Below are 23,526 nucleotides of genomic sequence, written 5' to 3'. Positions count from 1 at the left end.
TCACGTACCACCTATGTCGCTCCCATTTCACAGATTACAAGGCTGAGGCCTAGAGAGGTTAAGGAACACACTCGTGGTCCCACTGCCAGTAAGCATCTAAGCAGGGCCTGGAACAGCGTCCATCCGCCCACGTGGAGCCCACGTTCTTCTCGATGCACCCCATGGCCATTCTAGGACGGCCCTTCCGCCGCTCCCGTCATGGTCACTGAAATTCCACGCCTCGGGGCTGAGGTGTGCAGCTGCCAGACCAAGGCCTGTGAAACACTCGTCCAAGGTGTATCTGATCAGTGGGCTAGGCCCCAGAGGACTCAGGCCCCAGGGGCACCATGTCACCTGCAAGGATGCCAAGGGGAGACTTTTCTAATCTCTCAAGTGAGATGCAGCTGCCAGGATGCAGGACCCACCCTGGACCTACGTGGTCACTCGTGGAACTGGACCTCGATTCCATCCAAGACCACCCAAGGGGAAGCACGCCCCAGGGTGTGCTCCTGTTTGCTTGAGGTAAGCAGCAACTGATGTGACCCTCAGAGAGCATCTCTACCCACTGGCAATTCCTTAGTCCAGGGATCCTCAAATGGAGCTCCTCCTTCCTTGTCCATCCCCACAGAGTTCCCGGAGACACCTACTTCCCCGGAAACCCTCCCAACCCTCCACACAACCGGGTGCGTTTCCATGGGACCAGATGTGCCTGACCACAGCTCACCGCTGGGAGCTTCCAGTCAGAAAGACCAGTCACCTGGTCACTCTCACGTGCTCCACTCTATCCAACTCAAGCACACAGGCTCGCCTCTCCCCGGAAGTTTACAGCTTTCTCCTATTCGTCTACAAAAAAAAAAGAGTTAAATGAGAGAAAGGAAACTCTAGGAGCTTCTGGAAGATCTCCTCTCATAGTTTCCAAGTGAGCCACAGCCATTTCCCTGGAAGAAAAGGCAGCTGGGTCATGGCTTTCAAAAGTCAGTTGTTCCAGGCCCGGGTTTGTATATAGCAAGAGTCAGAGCTGCCATAACGAAAGGTTTCTTCTTCCTGTTCCCCTTCCTTCAGCAGATAACCCAGCCATCCCCCACCCTCCCCTGCCCACCACAAACCTAGGGAAGTGACGCAAGCATCCTCGGCCACCCCTTCCAGAACTGACACACAAGGCAGCTATCCTGATCTCACCACCCATCTGGGAGTGCCAGGCGCCCGTGAGGCCAACACGTGGAGTCCCACAGCCTGGAATGTCAGCACCCAGGGCTGGCATGGCTGCTGCCCACACCACAACAGGCAGACAAGATCTGACCCACAGACTGAATGAATCACCTGCCAAAGTAGGCCAGCCGATCCGCCAGCGAGCCACAGTCCCGAGAGCCTACTAATCCTCTGCCCTCCCAGGGATGGTACGGAATCTAGGCCAGTGGTTCTTAAACTTGGCTACACACGGACTCATGTAGAGGAATCTCTTAGAAACACTGCTTGGGCTCCATCTTGGAGATCCTGATTTACAGTCTGGCGTACGGCCTAGGCATAGGCATTCTTTTTTTTTTTTTTTTTAAACATCCAGGTCATTCTAATGGGCAGCAGTGTTTGAGAAGAACAGATATAGACCCCTTGCAGGAAATTTCAGATGCCAAGGGTCCCCATCCAGCAGCAGAATTAATGCTCTGGCACCCACAGATATTCTCTACCCCAAGGTGTACCTAAGACGCAAGTATCTGCTGTGTGAACAAGAGCAATAATATAGTAATCTTCACAGCGTAAGGCAAAGGCCTCAATTTGTATTCACCTGTCAGATTTTCAAGTCCTCAAAGTGAAAGATTTGTTTCCACCCATGGATACAAAGCAAGAGACCAGGCAGATAGAGTTTTGTCTCCTGGGGTGGCCCAAGATGGAGACAGAATGGGGAACTCACTCTGTTAGGATTTCACAAATACTGGCAATGGCCTGTGAGGTGTCTCTCGGAGGGGGTTTGTGCATCTCGGTGCATCTGTCATGGAATTCATCTGCTATGATTAAGCCCCTGGCGCTGGTGGCAGATGGTTTAGCTGTTCCCAATACAGCTGGCACTTCCAGGGCACTGGGGAAAAGTAGGTTTGTGCTCCCATACCCTGAGCCATGGAAAGGGCTGTGTTGCCTCTCAGCTGCTCAAGGGTATTGGGGTACAGCCACGTGAAGAGGCTAGTGCTGGGAGTCCAAACAGATGCTCTCCTGAGAGTGAGCCTCAAACTTTTCTATTAAAAATATCCTTGGGGTACCTGGGGTAACTGAGTTGGGTAAGCATCTGACTCCTGATTTTGGCTCAGGTCAACCTCAGGGTCATGGGATCAAGCCCCGAGTTGAGCCCCATGTTGGGTACTGTGCTCAGCTCAGAGTCTTGCTTGAGATTCTCTCTCTCTCTGTCCCTACCCCCACTCATGCTCTCTCTCTCTCAATTCATTAATTTAAAAAATATATATCCTTAACAACAAAATTAAGAGGACCATCCCTTGTATTTTGGGGCCTATCTCAGAGCAGATTTACCCCCTGTTGAATCTCACTTTATTTTGTTTTAAGAAGAAACCCAAACATGGGTAAATTCTGTGTTCTAGGGGATCCCTGGGTGCTCAGCGGTTTAGTGCCTGCCTTTGGCCCAGGGCGTGATCCTGGAGCCCTGGGATCGAGTCCCATGTCAGGCTCCTGGCATGGAGCCTGCTTCTCCTTCCACCTGCGTCTCTGCCCCCCTCTCTCTCTTTCTGTGTCTATCATGAATAAATAAATAAAATCTTTAAAAAATTTTTTTCTGTGTTCTAATCAATGACACATATCCTAATTTTGGTCACGGGGGAAGAAGAAGCTCTGAATGAGTCCTGTGGCTTCTAGTATCCCCAGGTAGACACAGGGTAGCCCTTGAAAGCCCCAGAGGTGCAGGGAGCCTCAGGGTGAGGAGTACGTTGAGAACAATCAAACGATACACTCTGATATGTCAGACACCTCCGTGCCCATTCTTTTTCCACCTGAACCACACAAACCTCACTTTTGCTAAACATTTTACTCTCCTTCTTCTGAAACTTCTCAGCCTCTTCTTCCTTCATCATATGGCTGCCATCTGGCCACCTGAGGTCCTTTACTCTGTCCAGCCCTCTCTGGCTACTCCTGCCCTGAATGATGGTGATGGTGATCCTGTTATTATGTGCTGGCTACCTTTGTGCCAGGCACCGTCCTGCTCGTTAGCATGGATCCGTTCACACCATCCTCACCACAAATTCATGTGAATGCCCATTTCACAGATGAGGAAATTGAGCCCCAGCAAGGTTAAAGCTAACACATGTCTAAAGCTAGCACTGTCTGGCACTTAAACATGCAACCTCCAAGTAGACTATCATGAGCTGTCTTCCCAGAGTGAATTTTAATGACTTATACCATACTTCTATTTCTTCTTATGCCCAGTGGCACCAAGGATGAAGCAGACAACACATACTTGCTCAAGAACCTTCAATGGCTCCCCATTGCCTACAGGGGGTCAGGGGAAAGATCTCAGTTTTTCCTAGGAATTACAGTGCAGTGAGACTTGGATTTCAGTGTAGACTGAGTTCCGTGAGAAAAGCACCTGCACCTGGCGCTCTGTCACCCCAGAGCCTCGCTGCAGCTTGGAACAAGTAGAGGCTCAGGAAATGCCTGCGGGATGAACATAAGCTTGTTTGGGTTCTGACCCCCATCACTAACTAAGTGATCTTGAGGAAATCCGATAACCTCAAGCCTCAGTCTCTGTTCTCGGTCTCATCTGTCAATCTGAAATACAAATCCTTGGTTGCCTAGTAGGATTCACGCAGAGGTAAGACCCAACAAGGTCATGCGTGCCAAAACATTCTGGAAATTATAAACCATCCAAAGGTACATACTCTTACTACCATCTCAGGTAATAACCATCCCTACCCCTATGGGCCAATCCCATTTCTCACTTTCCTTGAGCGCTTACTCAGGATTGGCCACCAGGCCAGAGTCTGTTCATTCCTCTATACCAGTGGGTCGGCAAACTTTCTTTTTCTTTTTTTAAAGATTTTATTTATTTATTTGTGAGAGACGCAGACAGAGAGGCAGAGAGACAGGCAGAGGGAGAAGCAGGCTCCGTGCAGGGAGCCCGATGTGGGACTCGATCCCGGGACTCCAGGATCACGCCCTGGGCCGAAGGCAGACACTCAACCGCTGAGCCACCCAGGTGTCCCTTGGCAAACTTGTTCTGTCAAGGGCCAGGTAATAAACACCTGGGGCTTTGCTGGCCCTATCTTTGTGGCAACTCCGCAGCTCCACCGCCTAGCACAGAGCAGCGGCGGGGGGGAGCGTGGCTGTGTCCCAGTAGGACCTGCTCTCGGCCCCTGGCCCCCGGCAGCAGTCTGCGCCTGCACTTAGGATCTAGAGCCCCGTGTCCCCTCCTGCCATCTCCTCGGCGTCGCGAATGAAATCTCCCCGGCCCGTGGCCATCTCCTCATGCTCTGCTCTCCTAATACCCAAGATCCCTGACATTTTCCTCCCCAGACAGAGACGGGCCGTGCAGGTTTGCAGGGGACGCTCCTGCTGCGAGCCGGGCCCCGGTGTCCGCACATCCCAGCTCCGGCGTTTCCGGCTTCGGCCTTGCTTCTGGACGCTTCGCACGGGTAGGCAAAGGCTGCACGGCTTCCCTGGAGTGGGCTTCCTCTCCTTGGGGCTCCCGTGGGGAGGCAACAAGCCGGCGGAGGAAGAGATGCAGGTGGGCGGCCAGGGTCACCCCCTGGCTCGGGGACGACCCCTGCGGCCCCAAGCCTTGGATTCCTGCCGGGCGCCAGCTGCAAACGACCACAGGCCGTGGGCCTCTGCACTGCTGACAAAGCCGCCACCACAAGGACCGCGGAGGTGCCCTCACCGCCTGTGTGGCTGCTTTTGGATCTAATTATATGCTGCCTTTTATTGTTTAATTATTATTTCACATGTATTAACCCCGTCTTCCCAATTAGCCGTTCCCCGGAGGGAGACAGACCTGATCACGTCTGATGACTGTGCTGCTTTTGGACGCCCTGCGAGGCTCCGTCGGGCTCTCGGTGACCTCAGGGAGGCACCTGGGTGGCACCCCAGCCCAGAGCCCCGCAGTGGCCTGCAGCCAGGTCCAGAAGCACCTCCCAGTGACCCGCCCCCCGGGGCCCGGTGCTAAGGCAAGGCTGCTCGGGCTGCAGGCTTCAGCTGGCGGTCACCTCTGCTCAGCTCTGTGCAGTTTCCTGGTCAGAACGCACACAAGACCATCATGACCCGTGACCTCCAGCAAGTCACTTCCCCTCCAGGAGCCTCAGGTTCCTCTGTGAAATCATGAAGGCAGATGTGTTTGCAGCTCTACGGGTTTACCTCTAGGAGAGGGTGCTTTCTTTCATCACTGCTTCCTCTTCTATTTCAGAGAATTGAGGGGGGAGGTGAGGCTCAGCCGTCCTAGTATGGATCGCAGGGGGAATAACTGGCTTAAGACAGTATCGGGACACTTCTAATGTCTACGGCTTGACTTATGGCAGTCCTGGCCACTTGCTTTCACAAGGAGAAAGCAAATCTCCAGGAGGTGTGTACAGCTTCCGAAGACACAAAACTCAAGAAAAGAAAACAAAAACTACCCCGGAAGCCATTCACCCTGAGCCTTTGCCACATTTCCTCTTTCTCAGCTCTTAGCAAATCTGTCAACAGCCATTCTTATGCCCCCTGCGCGGAAAGCACCCCCAGGCCTCCGTCAAGGGGCAGAGCCTCAGGCGTGGTGCGTGAGGACCACCATCTGCAGACATGCCCCCTCGATGCTCCCCTGCCGCCCCACAGCTGTGTGCCCCGAACACCTGTGGCTTCTGTAATGCCTGTCCTAAATAGGAACCTCTGACTAGGAACCTCTGACTTAGAACCCCTGACGAAAGGGGTAGATGCCCGCTCCCCGGGAGGCCAGCATGGCCCGGAGCCTGCACTCGGTGTCCCTCCCTCTGGCAGGTGGCCTTCTCAGCCCACAAGCAGGGGCAGGTCGTCTGGGGTGAGTCAGTACCAGAGAAGGACCAGGAGCCGCCTCTCCTGCAGGAGGCTGGGAGAGCCCTGTGGCCCTGGAGCGGCAGGTGGTGACCTGGGTTCAAGCCCTACTGTGTGCCTCAGTATTATAATAAGTCACCAATGGGCTGGGGCCCCCCTAGTCACAATCTCATTTAGTCCCTGAAATGACTCAGTGAGGCTGGTATGTCATCACCCAGAGTTCCTGCGCCTCACCCCTAGACCTCACTGCCCTGCCTAGCAGCTGATGTGCCCTCAGGGGTCTGTGCACATGGGCCAGTCAGTCTCCCCAAGACTCAGATTTCTTTGTGAAGCGCAGACAACAAAGCCTTCTCTACACATTTGTCATAGAGATGAAATGAGACTGCACGTGTGGAAGTGCTTAGCACACTGCACGTCCAGAGCAAGCAGTGGCTGGTGAGCCATCGGTGTGGCCTCCACCATCAGCACCGGTAGGCAGCTGTCTGGCAGGGCAGAGGAGAGGCTGGTTGGTGAGGCTGACTCGCGTGGGAGCCCCCTTGCTCTCTGACAGGCCCTTCAGCCAGAGCCGCGTCACGACTCAGTGTATCCTAAGCACTTTTGTCTTCGGGGCTGTGGGCCCCTCTTCCTCCATAAACAAATAGATCGGAAATGTTATTTTATGATAGCACTGACATAAAGAAAAATATATTGATATCATATAAGAAAACACATTCTTCAACCTAGAAGTTCATTTTTTCCCTCCTGATTTGAAAATAAATTAAAACATTTCTGTGGGCCCATAAAGAATCATGGGCCCCTCTGACACCATCTGCCACTGTGCCTCATGGAGAAGTCAGCAGTGAGTCAGAAGTCAACTCCTGAGTCCCACATAGAGAGACCTGGGAATGAGAGTTTTCTTGGGATGCAAGACTTCTAGTGCTAGAATCAGGACAGTTCTGGCAAACCTACATATTTGGTTACCCTAGTCCCAGGGGCCCCCTTGGGGACCTAGATGGACTCCTCTCCCTTTTCCTTGTGACTGTGGGCCCCAGGGACACTGCTTGCTCTCCTGCCCTCTGTAAAGCTACCCATGTACTCAGTCCTGGAGGTCTTCCTGACCTTCCTGACCTCCTTAACCCTTTCCTCCACACCTGGCTGTGGCCTGGACACTGTGGCCCTGGCCGCCTCTGCTGATCCCCACACATCACACACCCTGCTGATCAGCTTGATCACAGAACACAAGCTCTTCAAGGGCAGGGGCTGCTCCGAATACTGATGCAGCTCCAGAACAGTGCCTGGCAGACAGGACGGGCTCATTAAACATCTGCCTAATGATCTGAATAAAACACAAAGAAATAATAAGACATGAACACAAAACCCCAGAACAAACATAGGGAGATCAAAAGGTTCCAGAATTGCGTAAGACTCCTATCGGTCCTGGTCCATGGCACTCTGCTCCACCTCTGAGACAACAGCTGGAAATCAAAGGAGACTCCTGTCCTCTGACTGTTTCTGAGAGCAGATGATGCAAATCCCTTCCTTCTCTGTTCTCGCCTACCCTGGGCCTTCCTGAAGCCTCCCTCTCAGCTCAGAGGTCTCAAATGTGAATGCAGACTGAATATGGTGGCATCAGTCCATTCTACTGCCACAGCCATAGGACTTTTCCCTTGGCGTGTTTTCTCTTGCCCTGAGGGTTTCTAGGGCATGAGTGGGTCCTTCTCCAGATCGGTTCTCCTTACTCAGATCCCCCTTTCTGCCTCTGTGACCCTTTACTTTACCTCCAAAACTAGAGATTGTATCTCTCCCATCTCTGCACCCAGAGCCAGAGCACTGTGGCCTCAGTCAGGGATGATGGTGGGCAGGGTGACAGAGTGCATCCCCAGACCCCATCCCAGGCTCCAGTCTCTCTGAAGGCTGGACACTGCTCTTTCAGAGCCAATTTAAAGAGGATGCCACTGTAAATCATATGTCTGATAAAGGATCACTATCCAGAACATATAAAGAACCCCAGCAACCCAATAATAACAACAACAAAAAGACCCAATTTAAAAAATGGACAAAAACCTGGAATAGACATTTCTCCAAAGATACACAGATGGCCAATAAGCACATGAAAAGATGCTCAACATCACTCATCACTAGGGAAATGCAAATCAAAACCACAATGGGATGCCACCTCATACTTATTAGGATGGCCATTATCAAAAACAAAGAAAATAGCAGGCGTTTGGCAAGATCGTGGAGAAATTAGAACCCTGGGCATAGCTGGTAGGAACATGAAATGGTGAAGCCACGTGGTAAATGGACTGGCAAGTCCTTGAGAGATTAAACAGAAAGAATCACCACATTAACCAGCAGGCCTACTTCTGGGTTGGTACCTACAAGAAGTAAGAATGAAGACTCAACAAGTAGTTGTACACTCATGCTGACAGTGGCATTATTCACAATAACCAAAAGATGACAGCAACCCACTGACAGACAGGTAGATAAAGTGTGGGACAGACCTGCAATGGAGTATTATTCACCCATAAAAAGAAGGAAATTGTGGCACAATTGTGGCACAGGCAAAATGGGGGAAGCCTGAAGACACTGCACTAAGTGAAATAAGCCAGTCCAAAAGGACAATACTACATGACTCTAGTTACAGGAGGCTCCTGGAGATTCACAGGGGCAGAAGGCAGAAGGGTGGGGCTGCCAGGGGCTGCGGGGAGCGCGAAGTGGGGAGCTGCTGGCTAATGGGGATGGAGCCTAGGCGAGGTGGAAACATTCTGGAGATGGATGGCTCGACGTGAAAGCACTCTTGCCACCCAACTCTGCACTTAAAAATGGTCAATTTTATGTAGTGTATATTTTATCACAACTTTTAAAAAAGAGGATTCTTAAGGGCAAGGGAAACTGGAGGCCTTGTAGCCAGCTGGTTTTGTCTGGTCCCATACAGTCGGGAGTGTCCCTGACTTTCCATTTTCCAAGCAAGTGAGCAGTCAGTCCGGCTTCTGAGCAGGGTGGCCCCCTCCTCCGCCAGCGGCAGGCTCTTTCCCAGGCCCCAACCCCTCCTGCACGCGCTAAGAAAAGGCCGGACCCTGGGGCTGATCCAGACAGCGCAGCCCGACTCAGAGGAGCTCTGCAGCGACGTGAGGGTCTTAGAGCTTCCCAGGGGACTCCACAGAGACACACAGAAGCCTGGGCTCAGAGATCTAGAAGGGGCCTCGAAATGAACTGGCCCAGGCACCCCCATTCTGAAGCAACTGGAGTTGTTAGGTGACTGACAACTAGTGGGGACTCCCCAACCTGCCTCAGATGCTCCCCCTCCAACCCACCATGGCTGGCCCCGGTCAGGGAGCTGGGTCTGCCTTTCCAGCCCATACACTCCTAGGAAAATGGATGCGTCAGCCAGAGGAAGATGTGGGGAACACTTCTTTCTCTCTGTGCCGTCTTTCTTCTGCAGGCCACAGAGCCATGGCATGCTCTTGACGTCATGGAGCTGGGCGCTAGGAATGGGCTCGCCTTCAGAGCCATCCACCCCCACCTCCAAACCACTTCCTTCCTCTCACACAGCGGACCTCCCTACACACAAACACTCGGAAGAAAGGCTTCCTCAGCTTCACAGACAATCCCATGTGCTCTGAGAGCGCCCAGTCGAGGCCAGCGGAATGTGGGGGCCATGGGGCGGGGGGTTGTAGAAGCCCAGCTCGTGTGCTCTAGTTACACACTCCTACCCGGGTTGACAGGACGTGGGCGCCCCGGCTGCAGGAGCCCCCTCTCGCACTGGGTGCTGGCTTCAGCTTGGCCGGAGCTCCCTGAGTGCAGGGCACCCAGCGCCAGAAGTGACTCCGTAGTTCAGAGGCGGAGAGTGGCTCGTGGGAGGCAGGGCCTGGCGCCTGGCACCCACACTGCACACCCCCCTGGGACTTGTGCCAGCAGCCAGGACGGCAGCCAGCACTGCCCTGTGGGAAGGCCCGCAGTCCCTCTTGGCTCCCTCTAACTGGAGACCCCACCTGTGCCCTCAGCTCCGCAAGCTGGGTGGTGCTGGGGGCCTCTTCACCAGCCCACACATGTCCTCTTGTCACTGTGCAGCCTGCCCAGCTAACCCCACTCCACTACCCCAAGTGATGACACGGGAACATGTCTCATTGGTTATGAAGTCACTCTGAGTCTTCTCAAGTGTGTGTTGTCTCACGGTGTCACACAAAGGCACAGGGGCCAGGACATTTGGTTTCCTTCTGCTCCTAAATAGCCTGGCAAAGTGCACCATCCTCAGAGACTCCCCGATGGATGCTACTGATGTGGGGTCGCATTGGTGGGCACGTTGGGACCTCACTGCCAGGCTTCAACCAGGAATTCTGGAAAGAGCCTTAGGAGAAACAGTATAGCCTAGAAGCTAGGAGTTAAGCATCGGACGCGGGCCCTAACCCTGGATCTGCTCCTTCCCACTGTGTGACCCCTTCTGTGCCTGTTTCCCCCACTGTTCGATGGAAAGCACAGATGGTCGTTATGAGGATTAAATGAGTCTGCACACGTAAAGCATGTAGAACAGTGCCTGCCACACGTCAAGGCCCGATAATTCACCGCTATTACTATACATTCTGACCGTTTCCCGGCAGCCCCCTAGCTCCTGCCCTTTCTCTGTTCTGTGAACAGAGCTAAATGCTTCCATGCACCCCAATCATGACCTCCACCTCCCAAGGTCAAAATTCACCACCCATCTGCATTTCTCGAAATGGCCCTTATTTCCCCAAGGCCGGGATTTTTCCTTGAGCTCCCACAACCAAATGCTGGGCCCTCTGTTAGCACGTATTGTCCCCTGGAGGGGCAGGTCTCTCATTGTACAGAAGGACAAAGTGAGGCCTCAGGCCATGAGCATGCTTCCTGAGGCACACACAGCAAAGGCTTGGGGCTGGCTTCCCAGGCCCAGGCATGGGCTCGCTTAGGGGCCTGAGTTCCCTGAGCAGCATACGCCCTTCCCGCTCCACCCGGGCCAACAGAGGATGCTGCAACTACTGGGACTCCCAAACCGGGGTCTTCACTTGCTCAGAATTAAACTGGGAGATGAAGACAAACAAGAAGTGTGTTGATTCCTGCCCCTCTCCATGGCGGAAAGGCAGACAGAAGACACCTGTCACAGGAGGCTCTCCTGCCTCCTCACGTGGGCTCCTCGGCCTCCACCCCGCCGCCCAACTGCCAGGCCCCACTTGAGGAAGGACCAGGCCAACTCCTGCCAGCAGGTGCCCTGCTGGTTGCTTAGTGACCCAGTCCTGCCTGCCCTCATCCTCCGGGGCAAACAGCTGAGCAATCACAGATGGGATGGAGAGAGGCGCTCTATGTTTGGAAAGTTGTCTTTGCATTTTCTGCTCACTCAGTGAGATTTTTCTTTTCAGAGTTACTGGAAAAATCCATTGATGCCACATCCAGAATCTCAGCAAGCTTCCCTTTAGAACAGTTGGGAGATCAGCTTTCACCCACTGTGCCCTGAGGACCTTGCAGCATGCGCTCTCTGGGGAGCCCCTGCTGCTGCCCCTTAGGGCTCTCCCTTTAGGAGGCTCCAAGACCACTCCTCCTTTATCAAACATGCATCAAGCACCTCCCATATGCCGAGGACACAATGATGACCAAGATGTGGCCCCTGGTCCAGAAAATTACAGCCCATCAAAATGAGGGATAGGAAAGATACGCTGGTGTTCGGGAAAGTGAGAACAAGTGGAAATGGTCTCTAGACACCCCAGATTCACCAGCTTCCACACTTTCCCTGCTATGTGTGAACTGGAGATTGGCCATGCCTACTGCCTCTGCACATGGTCCTACCAGTGGAGGACCTGCCCCCGTCCCTGCGGCAACGAGGCCAGTACCCTGCAGACCCAGCTCCTGCCTGCCATCCACCTCGGGTGCAGGGGACCATCCCACACCACTCTTCATGGGGGGGGGCAGGGGGGCGGCCAGGCGATGAGAAAGAGGAGGAAGGGCTTACTGGCTGGAGGCTGATGCGACAGAGATGCAGGTGTAGTGCCCCGGATTCCCCAAGCCCAGAGCAGGAAAAAGTGACCTGGATTTCAGCACCAGGCAACAGGCTGAATGAGAACCCCCGCTTCCTACGGCAGGTCACCAGAGTTTGAGGCGGGAGACTGAAGCTCATTTGTAGCTTTTCAAACTCGACTTTCACCCAAGGTACCACATGGGTAATGGAAAAAACACGTGTTTTGGAGTACAACAAATGTGGGGTGGGAGCCTCACCCTTGGCTAGTCCTTTTTCCCATATGACCTCACTGAATGGGCCAATCATTTGGCTTGACAGCTATAGCAATTCTGCATGTGTGGCCCATCAGAACCACTCAGGGCGGGGCTGCCACCTCCTTAGGTCTGCAGCGCCCCAGGGAGCAGGGGTCCCACCGGCTGGAAGCAGGCCATACAGCACCCTGGACAAGGAAGGACGGAAAACCGGGTTGTGGGAGGATGGAGGTGATGACCACAGCTTCCCCTCCCCTGCCTGGGATGGATCCCGTGCAGGGCCACTTGGGAACAGGAGGATGGCCGCAACTCCTGGCAGTCTCCTCCGGCTCCGGGAGTCTATGCCTTTCAGAGCCTGAATCTGCTGTACCCTCCCAGGGGCTGCTGTAACCCGGTCATTGTCAGTCTGCAGCCAGCCTGCCCCCAGCCCCCCTATAGGCTACTCATGCCCAAACCGTTGGGCTCTGGGAGCCGGCCCCTCCAGCCCCCACCTTGGGAGCTGCTGGTCTAATGAAAAGCCATGTGGCTGCAGGGCAGATGCAGCCTCTTCCACCTGGATGTCCCTCTGCCTAGCAGCCCGCATCCAAATACTTCATGGATGGCGAGGGAAGAGCTAGGGTCTGTTGCACAACACGTCTGGGGGCCATAAGGTCTGTAAGTGCGCAGACTGAGTTGTATCTATCTGTCTCCCCAAACCCGGCGTTCAGTGCTGTAAGAAAGTTAAAAACAAAAAAAAAAAACAAAAAAAACAAAAAAAAAAAAAAGAAAGTTAAAAACACAGTGGTTTGATTGAGGCCTGCAGACCTAGGTACTGCAGGGTTTGGGATGCTATAAAGAACAGGAACCAAGTGTGGACTTCGCTCTGGAAGTAGTGCGGAGGCCCTGAGGGCTTTGTGGTAGGCCCCTGGCAGTCGTAAGCAGGGTGCACAAAAGAGAAAGAAACAGGATGGAGGCCGTTGGGTGACTTCCTGAGGTACACAGGTGAGAGGTGATGAACACCCAGGCAGGGCAGGAGGGCGCTGGGCAGAAGGGAGAGCCTGGCATCCGCAGCGCTGGAGACAGAACCCACAGTGACAGGCTGAATGAGGGAGGAGAAGACCTCAGACACAGAAAGAAATCACTTATGAGTCGGTTCTGGACATATTAGATTTTAGCCATCTGAGGGGCCATGTAAAACCTCCAATAGGCTACAGAAAATTTTGCTCTAGAGCCAGGAGGAGAGGTAGGACGGGGGCCACAGGTTGGGGAGTACTGAGCTTAGCTAAGTGGGGTGAGGGGGAGGAATCAGGACAGCACCGTGGGTAGAAGCCACAGGCCCTGTGACTCAAGGCTTTTCTGCCTCTACAGCTCCCTTCTCCTCCTGGCCCTGAAATTCAATGCTCCTGATTCTTGACCAATGTATCTGGTCCCCAGGGAATATGCGAGGCCAGGCCCAGGTATCCATGCTCTTTTATGGGTAGACTGAGTCATCTAGAAGAGGAAACTGAGACGCTGGAGGAGGACAGGTCTGGGTCCTCCATATGGAAGGATCCCAAAGCCAGAAAGTACACAGGTGCAGGTCACCTGGAGGGTTGAAAGTGGAAAAGGGCGCCCAGGCCCCTGGATACTCAGGCTGAGCCCAGTGAGGCCACCTTTTCAAAGCTCCTGGGCTAGAACCTGGATCCAGAGTCCAACCTGACATGGTGAACTAAGAGCCAGGATTCAGACTTGGCTTCTAGTGCAGGGGTCTTTCTTCCTTCCTCCTTAAACTGCTTAGGTGGATGGATGTTGTATATGCCCCAAATTGTGGCCAGAATTGCTTTATAGGGAAAAACCAGCTGAGTCAGGATAAATGGTCTAAACTGGGGAAGCAGCAAGGGTGGGCCGGAGGAGAGGCAACTGGAATGCAAAGGTGAGGATGCCTTGAGTAATGAGGGCAGGTGGGGGTGGGGGTGGGGGTGGGGAGGATGTGTGCCAGCTATGCAGGTCCTCTTCCAGAGCGCTCCCCGCTCCCAGTGGAAGTCCTTACAGCTGAGAACCTGGTAGGTGAGACCTAAATTCCCCACTGGCTCCATGAAAAGGTGGTGAGGAGGTCTGCTCCTGGGCAGAGGAGGGACCCTCGGGGAAGAAAATAAAGATAGGCTCCCACATAAGTGTTCTTGCTGAACGGAAGACGAAGACCCCAGTCTGGAGAGATGAAGTGACTTGGCCACAGCTCCTCAGTGGATAGCTGGAGCTGGCACAAAGAGCCAGGACTTGGCTCACCATTCTGTGATGCTTCTACTACCTCATGGCAAAGGGCTGCTGCTCCGACATGCCTTGTTCAGTGGGTCACAGTGAAGGTAACGGGGACCCAGGGGCTCTGACTCCTCAGTGCTCAGCTGTGTGACAAAGGACAAATCTTTGTAGCTGCCGGCTTCAGTTTCCGGCCTAGGAACCTCTCTGGAATCTGTGATAAGTGCCATCTTGTATTTCAATTGAAGTTACCAAATATTTCCTAAATGGGTGGTTCCCTGACTTCAGGAAATAGGATCATCACCTGGATTAAAGCAGATGTGAGGGTCCTACCTACAAAGATTCAAGACCCAGTGAGACTGAGGTGGGGTCCCCGCATCTCCATTTTCAAACAGTGATCCAGAGAGTTCCTCTGAGGGAAGGGGCTGGACCATCTTGGAGCATCACCAGAGGCTTCAGATGCTACAGAGGCACGGAGAGGGGCCAAGGGAGGAGATGCATCCGTGCTCAAGGAGTTGCCAGTGTAGCAGAGGAAGACAGGACCTCAACCCAGGGACGGCAGGTCCTTGGTGACTGATGAAGGAGAGGTACACAGTTACGGCAAGTTGCCAAGAAAGTCTGAGCAGAGCTTCCAAAGGCGGTTGGGCAGAGAAGAGGGTTGGAAGGCTGGGAGGCAGAGCCAGCTAAACACTCTCACCACAACCTGCTTCCTCTGCCACCTGAGTTCACAGCTGCAGGCCACCTCCCAACCTCCCCTGTGGTTAGGTGTGGCCATGTGACCTGGTCCTGGCCAATAGCATGTGGGTATAAAAAACACCACTCTGGGCCTGGCCCACAGAAATCTCCCATGTGTTATCCGGAGCCCCCACCTGCTACTGTAACTCTACTTAAAGAGGAAAATCACTGGCTCTTATGTCCCATGACTGAAAAACAGGGGCTGTTTGTTTCGTCCATCCTGAGGATACCGGATGCAAGACAGAAGACAGAGCAACTCAACCGAACCGGCACTTAGACAGAAGTCTGCTTCTGAAACCAGTGCTTGGTGCTACGCCGCACCCAAAGGGGATGTGAGTGGTGGGCTTCCGAGGCTTACCGCCCTCACGGACAAAAGCAACACCAGGAAGGGCCCGAGAGGGCAATGGGCAGCGAACTCCACAGGAGGGGGCTACAGCCTCCAGCCTGAAAGGAAGGCTTATCCTGGGGCTGGGCCAGCATAAAACATCTTGTGAGGTTAGTGTTGGTCTGTGCAGGCTCCTGAGATGTTGCAGAGAAGTGTGAAATAGTCCCACAGTTCTTAAGACTCTTTTTTTTTTATTACTATTGCTCAAATTTGGAACTAATTTATTTTTAGTATTCTTTTCTCTCATGCCAAGAAGGGCAGGCGCAGGTGCCGTGCCCAAGGCCTGGGTGTGCCTGCTGCTGGTGGAGAGACCGGTATTTCCCTGACTGGTCCCAGGACCACCAGGGTTGGCTGGCATCCCGGGGGTGCCACAGACGCCCTGTCCAGGAAGGGGGCTGACCAGCCAGACAGGTCCAGGAACAGAAACAGAGCTGGCTTCTGCTCTGACCTCTGAGATCCCTGGCATCTGCCTTGAATTTTTCAAGAATCAATGGTGTCAACACAGAGCAGAGAAAACCGAGGATGGGAGTGCACGGGGGATGGGAGTGTGCCCCACATGCGCTCAAGGATATTTAACTACAGATAGAGTCAACCTTCTGCTCTCCATATCCACAAAGAAAACACACGTGAGGAGGATACCCGGCAAGCAGTATCTTAGGATAGACACCAACAAGAACTTTTATAAGATTTAAGTTGTAAAATTTTGGAACTGATGACAGGGAACTCCCAGCTAGTCAACTGTAGAGTCAATGTCCCCCGGCTAGCGTGCCTTATGGAGTGGAGCATGAGGTTGTGTGGGTCTTTCCATTTTGTAGAAGGCTCTGAGAGGACAAGGAAAAAGTCTGCCTTGCGTCACCTGCTGAGTGACGAGGATCAAGAAGAATACTTGACAGAAAGTCCAAGAAGGATGTTAGCCCTGGCTTCACCTGACTGCCCAGGTGGCCTGGTGAAGCCCTCCTGCCTCTTTGGGGCTCAGTTTCTCCATCTGTAAAGCAAGGCACTAGCCCAAACGATTTCTTTCAGCCCTGATCTTCTGCAAGAAGCAGCCTTCATGTGTTCTCAGGGGACCCACTCGAAGCTCTGGGTGGCTCCAAAGCCTTGGGGTCCTGGAGAGCTCAGACGCCAAAACCCAAACTGCTGCCACCTGTGGGCATTCGGGAAACCAATAGGGCAGAAGTTGGCCCCACATCTAGGGTCATACCCCAGGTGGGAATAAAGAGGTAGATGGCAGGGATAGCCAGGGGCCCAGCTTCACCGTCACCAGCCCTGTCAATGGCCACATGCTGCTGTCCATAGGCTTAATGTAGAAAACTCTCTGGGTCCAGAGGCAAGCGGTGTAGGTTCTGACCCTGACTCCATCATAAACTTGCTGTGCCGCTGTCTCTCCACCTTCTGGGGCCTCCTTTCTGTGAATGGGTAGGCTTTTCTCATTCCCCAACCTCTTGCCCATGGGGCTGGAGAGGGGGGGGGGCCTCCTTGGAGGCAGAGCCAGTGACAACTCCCACGTGGTGGCAACAGGAGAAGCAGTGATGCTTCCCTGCAGCCCCCCCACCCCACCCCAGGGCAGATCCAGGTTGTTCAGACAAGGCTATTTATAGCCACCACCTGTCCTGATGTTGCCGGGATGGGGGCCCTAGGGAAACACAAAGGCCTTTCCTTGGAGACTGGAAACAGGAATTCCCTTAGGAGCTCAGGGGTGATCTGTCTTCGGGTAGGAAAAAGGCATCGTCTTTAGGGGTCAGGATGGGATTGTGATAGGGCAGGTCTCCTGGAAATGCCTTTCCAGAAGTGGCTGCAAGGGAGAAGACTGAGCTGAAAATGTGATTAAAGGCGGAACGACAGACACTTGGAAGGATGAAAGAAACGTTTGGGTGAAGCTTCCCCAGCTCCCAAGGCGGGCACACAGCCCTTCGCTTCCCAGACAGGCCTGCGCTGAAATCGAGTCCTGGCCAGAGGAGCGCTGCCCTTCGGTCCACATCTCATCCAGGGGCTAGGCGGTGGCCAGGCCCTGGGGGGTGGCGGGCCCACCATCCTTTCCTTTTAGAAGCATTCATCCTTATCACCCCATGCAGGGGGTCCAACACATGAGTTTCTTAGAAGGGATTCCTCCCCCCGCCCCCAGGGCTTCTGTGCTGGGCCAAAATGAGTCACGCAGAGGCCTCATGTGAGGGAATGGATTCAAGAACCAAAGTCAAGAAAGAGCGGATATGTGATGCTGAATCAAAGGAGTATTTTCAGGAGTGATGCTAGGAAGTAGCGCTGGGAGGCTGTCTGGGCCAAGAACAAGTCACCCACCATCCCCAACGCCGCCCCAGCATAGTTTCTTACAAGATATTTCTATCTCTCCCAGGAAATAGGAGACACAGCTACCTTCTTCTTTTGCCAAGTAAAAGAAACCCCAGCTTCTTGGGGCCCATTCCTCCACCCCATCATGCAAGAAGCCCACCGTCTGGGACCAAGGGCTCACAGCCTGGCTGGCTGTAAGTGCAGCCGCTAAACTCTGTTCTAAAGAAACAGGAACCATTTCCGCCCAGGGCAGCAGCAAAACTCTGTAGAGCAATGGTTTTACCTCAGCTGCGTATCAGAGTTACCTGGGGAGCTTTTCAAAATCCTGATGCCCCGGCTGCATCCCAAACCCATTAAGTCAGACTCTCCCGTTGTGGGCAGGTACCCACATTTTCTAAAGCTCCCCAGGTAACTCCAGTGTGCAGCTAAGGTTGAGAACCGCCCATCTAAAGACCCAGGCAGCTGGAGTGCCTGTGGGGTAGGGGTCAGGGGGGCAGTCCACACAAAAAGGCAAGAAGCCCTAGAGGGAGCAGGACACCTCCCCTCTGCCGCCACGCTGTTCTCCATGAGCCCGATCTACAGCCCTACCCATTCCTGCCCCCAGCCCTCCAGGACTGGCCCTGCTCCCCAGCCTCATGAGGGGGTGCCCCAGAAAGCAGGTGCCGGTTCCAGGGGCCCGTTTTAGTTGATGCCTTCAAACACTAAAGTTGAAACCGTTTCCTTTGGTTCTTGGGCGTCCTCTCAGGAAGGAGAGGTCCAGTACCTTTGTGTGATGTCAGAGCCCGACAAACACAGGGCCAACTGGCAAGATGAATTACTCACAAAGGAGGCCCCAGAGTCAGGTTTGGGTAAGTTTTTGGTCAATCGATCCATGTAGGACTGCTAAGTTAATGATGAGCCTGCACCCACCTAGGATATTTAACAGCTCACTTCTGTCGGCGAACAGTCCTTTTAGGCTACCTCTCCAAGGACCTGACTTGGAACCCTCTCACCCAAACAGCATAACAAATAAATGAACAGGGCTCTACCACCACTCCCACCCCGTTTGTGATGGTTCACCCAGGGGACTCAGGCGCGTGGGGTGTCCGGAGCGGGGAGCACATACAGCCCTCTGGGGAAACACACACAACGCCCTTTAGGTTACCCCAACCCAGCCTGGAGGTGAAGATGGGAGTAGGATGGCGACTTAGGAGAGAAGTTTTGGTTTGCTTCTACAAACACCCTGCACTTCTGCAAAGTCACTAAAACTGTGTCTTAAGATGGTTTCTGACCACTGACAATACGGAAGTTTCAACCTAGGAATGTTTATCCTCCGGGGCGCCATCCACCTTCCACCCAGGGCTTCAGGGCTCAGAACTTGCTGGGGGTGGGGGGGTGGGAGGGAGGGAAACAGAGCGGGTGGCCGCCACCCTCCCGGGCACAGGTGACCCCGCCGCCACACCCAGCCGAGCGCTGTCCCCAAGTCATAGCCATTTTGAAAGGGTCCAGGGCCAGGAAATACTGGAAAGTGCTTGCTGGTGGTCCCGCGGGGGCTCCAGATCCAACCCGGGGTCCGCTCCACCGAGGAGCACGAGGGTCCCCGGCGCCCCCCCCGCCCCGGGTAGCACATGCGCGGCCCGTTGGCCTGGACCGCGGCGCCCCTTCGGCGGTGCCCCCCCCCCCCCCCGCGGCACCGGCTCCGGGGCTCAGGCTGTTCACCTTGGAGGGGGGTCTGCTCTGCACGCTTCTGAAGAAGGTGGTCTTGGCGGTGAAGAAGCAGTCCTCCAGCTCCTCCTCCAGGCTGCAGTACCCACTACTCATGCTGCTGTCCACCGTCATCGGGCCGGCGCCGCGGGGAGCTCGTGGGGCGCGGCGCGGAGCCGAGCGGAGGGGGGTCCCCGCCCGGGGCGAGCCCCCGGCCCCCGGCCCCGGCCCCCGGCCCCCGGCCCCGGCGGGCGGGCGGGCGGTCACCGGGCCAGGCGCAGCCCCTTCCCCGGCGCCGGCCGCGCTGCGAGCTCGGGGGGGACGCGGGCGCCCGCCTCCCTGGGCAGCGGCAGCGGCAGCGGCAGCGGCATCGGGATGTCCCCTCCGCCCCGCGCAGCGCCGCCGCGACGCCTCCCCCGCCTGCCCTCGCCCGCGCAGAGGAGTCGGAAGCCACTTCCTCTCGCAAGGTTCCCCAAAGCCCGGCGCGGCGGCCGCGGCGCCCCTCCCCCGCCCGCGCCCGCGCCCGCGTCCGCGCCTCGCGCCTCGCGCCTCCCGGTGGCGGGCGCAGGTGGCCCCGCGGCACCAGAGGTCAGGTTAGGGATGCGGGGAGGGAGCGGACCAGGAGCGCCGCGGGGAGAACGTTCCCGGGCCTGTCTCCCTCCCTCTGCAACGAGCCGGTCCAGGGGAGCCGGTCCAGGGGAGCCGGTCCAGGGCTCGTTCTCAGCACCCGCGATGGCTCGGCGCCCCGGGGTGGGACGTGCCCCACGGTCCTCCGCGTCCCGCCGCCCGTCCCCCTCCAGCCACGTCCCCCATCACTGGGTGAAGGAGCCCGGTCACTCCGAGTGGTTAGAGAAGTAAGCGGAGAAGAAGAAAGTCAGTATCTCGTGCCTGCCTGGAGAAGCAGCAATATTTTAACGTGGAAAGGCCAGAACCAACTGCAGAGGCCCCACACGCCTATGCAAATCATATGCAAAGTTATGGCAACCTGGAGCGCAAGCCTCCCCCCCCCCCCCCCAAGACTCAGGATACCAAAGGAGCCCGAAGACACCACCCAGGTTATTTGCACATTCCCCCCCTCTCCCCCGCCAGGGTCTGGCCAAGGAGTGGGGCTTTGCCGGTTCTTGTCATTCCCATCAAAGATGGCTCCTGTACCATCAGACTGGATGAAGGAACATCTTCCTTGACTAGGGTCTAGCCCTCAAAGCAATTAGGGGGACACCCCAATAACTTCTCAGACCCTGTCTGTACAGTCATAGCAGTTAGAGGTACCCTCCCTTGCATAATTCCTGCATGTGTCCAGTCATTTACCTTGCTCAGCAGCCTTGAGATAGAGATGATTATTCCCATTTTATGGATGAGGGAACTGAGGCTCAGAGTCCTACAAGTAGGGTATGTATGCTCAGTCCTACAAGTAGGGTATGTATGCTCAGACCCAGGCCTGGGGCCCATGCTCTTAGGCACTGGAAATCTCGGCTCTCAGCAGGACTGGGACTGTTTTGGTGTGCACTCTGCCATCTTTCAGCACAGTGGCGCCCAGAGTCCCAGAAAAGGAAAACAAACCTTTGGAGACGGCGCTCACAGAGTCTGATGGCCTATGGCCCCAGGAGCCGCCCGGAGAGTGGCTGAGAGGGGAATTCAGGACTCTCCAGGTAGATTTCCGTGGTTTTCCCTGCAGGTCTGAAACAATCCAGTCCCAGAAAACACAAGCTGGCTAGAGGGCTAGACTCAGCCTCCAGATACCACGCTGCCAACTCCATTTTCAGCTCTCGTTATTTTTATGAGGAATCCCCACCTTCCCCCACCTTAGCCAAATCTGTCAGTGCTCAGGAGCGTTTCAAACTGCAGCCCAGTTGGGCTCCATCCTCCCACACAATCTTTTTCCCAGAAGCCCGTGAGTGCCTGGCAGGTACAAACATGAGACAGCTGAGAGTTGGCACCCTAGCCGGCTGGCCGTCCTGGGCTCAAGAGAATGGTCAACGCCAGCAGGAAGATACCAGGTGGAGGTAAGCAGTTGGGGATGGGGGCAGGAGTGAGTTACCAGGTGTTTTGGGGGAAGAGTTCACATTTTATAGGATGGAAGAACCTCTGGCTTGATCTGGAACAATCTTTTCTTCAAATGAGTATTTTAGAGACTGGTTGACGGGGAGGGTGTCCCCAGAGACAGTGGTTCAGGCAAAGGAACCTGGTATTAGCCTCACAAGTGCTTCCAAGTGCAGCGCAATGCCAGAATGATGAATGCTAGGGTGGGGGGGTGGGGGTGGGGGTGGGGCTGCATAATCCTCGGGCCACCCATAGCCTACCTGCTTTGTCCAGCCAGCAAAGTAACACATTTTTCTTTATAAAAGGAACCTCCCGGCTCAGTGGGAATCCAATACTTAAGAAAAAACAGGCCCCAGATTCTTTGTGGCCATACTGTGTCCTTGGAGTCATGCAGGGATCTCTGCAAAGCAACTGCAAGGCTACATATTCAAAATGCACAGTCTTAAAATACAGCTCTTTGAACGCCAAGCCAAAGAGCCCCAGGAGTCAGCATGCATCTCTCCTCGTGAGCAACAGGCTAGCTGCCAGCCCTGGTTAGGAAAAGTTCTAAGTGCCATTGTGTTCTTTTAGGGTGCTGTTCCATGCCATTCCAAATATTATGAAAAACTGGTGTGTGAATAGGGCTCCTGAAAGCCTTTTGAGCATTCATGACTCAGATGGCTCTAGAATCTCAAAAGCAGGTTATGATACCCATTTTACAGATATGAAAGTGAGGGAAGTAATATGTTTCGTCACAGCTCATGCTTTCCAAGTCTTTTACCTCCTAGTTAGTGCTTTTCCCCACCCCCACTCCACCTGTCAATGACTCTAGGCCTGGAGACTATGTTGGTGAGGACCACGGGACTAGAAGAAATCTGCAAAGATCAAACATAATACAATAGGTTTCCTCCAGGAGGAAAAATCCAGACTGAAGCTCCAGGAGCCCTAAAAAGGAAGACAGGATTTCTTCCAGTGTCTAATGACCCCATTGGCACCTCTTCCCCATGAATAATCAACAGCAGTGAGAACCTGCCTAGAGGAAGAGAAGGGGGTAGGGGAATGCAAGAGCCTGAGCAATAGCCTTTTAAGCCTCTGGTGGTGAATACACAAAGAATAGGGAGAGGCTGTTCTTGTCCCTGGGCCGCAGAAGAGGTATCCGGACCTTAGGACGCAGCCTCCGGAGCCTTAAATCCATGGCATCCAGCTGGGGTTCAGAAAGCCTCACTGAAATGGTGAAATGGGTGGCTTTCCTGGCTCAAAGTTTCAGATGATGAAAGACACTATTTTAAGCTTTCATCCGTTCTCAGATGTGATCCTGACATGTGCCCAGAGCTCCTCGTTTGATCCACTGTGTGGTTCTGCCTGTTCCAGAAAAGCCGCATCACAAGACTGAAAGTCAGAAGCTGGCATTCTATCCCAGCTCCAACTCCAGCTTGATATGGCATCTGGAACAGCTCTGAGCCTCAGGATTCCTCATCTGTCCAGCTAAAGGGTGTCAGGGTGGAGGTCAGCTTTGGGGCCTTATGATCTACCAACATATTCAGAGGCTGAAAACTAGGGTGAAGTGCCACTCGACCCCTGAAACATAGTTTTGAAATCATTCTTAGGGCATTGTTTTTCATGTAATCCCTATAAGAAACTGACAAGGAAGCTACAGTTACTATGTCTCTTTTATTGAGAGGAAAAGGAGGTGCAGGCAAGTTCAGTAATTTGCAGGTAGTCAAACATGCTAGTTAATGGTGGAGCCAAAATCAACCCAGCTGGTCTGACTCCAGAACCAAGCCCTGGAACATTCCATAGTAGGACAGTAGTACAGTGATTGCTCCCGTAATACCATCCTCCCTGAAATCAAAGCCCATCACCAAGAAGGCAGGAACTACTTTCTCAGTGGGCCTATGCCCTTGTCTTCCCTTGAGCTTGTTAGGGCTTTCTGGGGTCCAGCCATTGACTTCTTCTTCTCTTCCTCCCCCGCCGCCATATGCCTGTGCTCTCCCTGGGAGCTCAGTCTCACGTGTGCCAACAGTATCACCTAT

General features: G+C 54.3%; 1 protein-coding gene across 2 annotated transcripts in view; it reads right to left on the bottom strand.

Moving 5' to 3' along the window:
* Window positions 1-23,526, bottom strand: part of RASSF5 (Ras association domain family member 5) — a 65,794-nt gene that overhangs the window by 8,300 nt on the left and 33,968 nt on the right. The window contains exon 1 of one of the 2 annotated variants that reach the window (XM_025991360.2): window positions 19,490-19,725. The exons of the other annotated variant lie outside the window; for it this stretch is intronic. Within the exon in view, the coding sequence (XP_025847145.2) occupies window positions 19,490-19,609 (120 nt within the window). The 5' untranslated portion in view covers window positions 19,610-19,725. Of the gene's footprint in view, window positions 1-19,489; window positions 19,726-23,526 lie in introns of those variants that run through there. 2 annotated transcript variants of the gene reach the window in all.

Source organism: Vulpes vulpes, chromosome 5 (genome assembly GCF_048418805.1).
Source record: "Vulpes vulpes isolate BD-2025 chromosome 5, VulVul3, whole genome shotgun sequence".
Classification (NCBI taxonomy): domain Eukaryota; kingdom Metazoa; phylum Chordata; class Mammalia; order Carnivora; family Canidae; genus Vulpes; species Vulpes vulpes.
The sequence above is the reverse complement of the archived record's forward strand: the minus strand, read 5'-3'. Positions and strand labels throughout refer to the sequence as shown.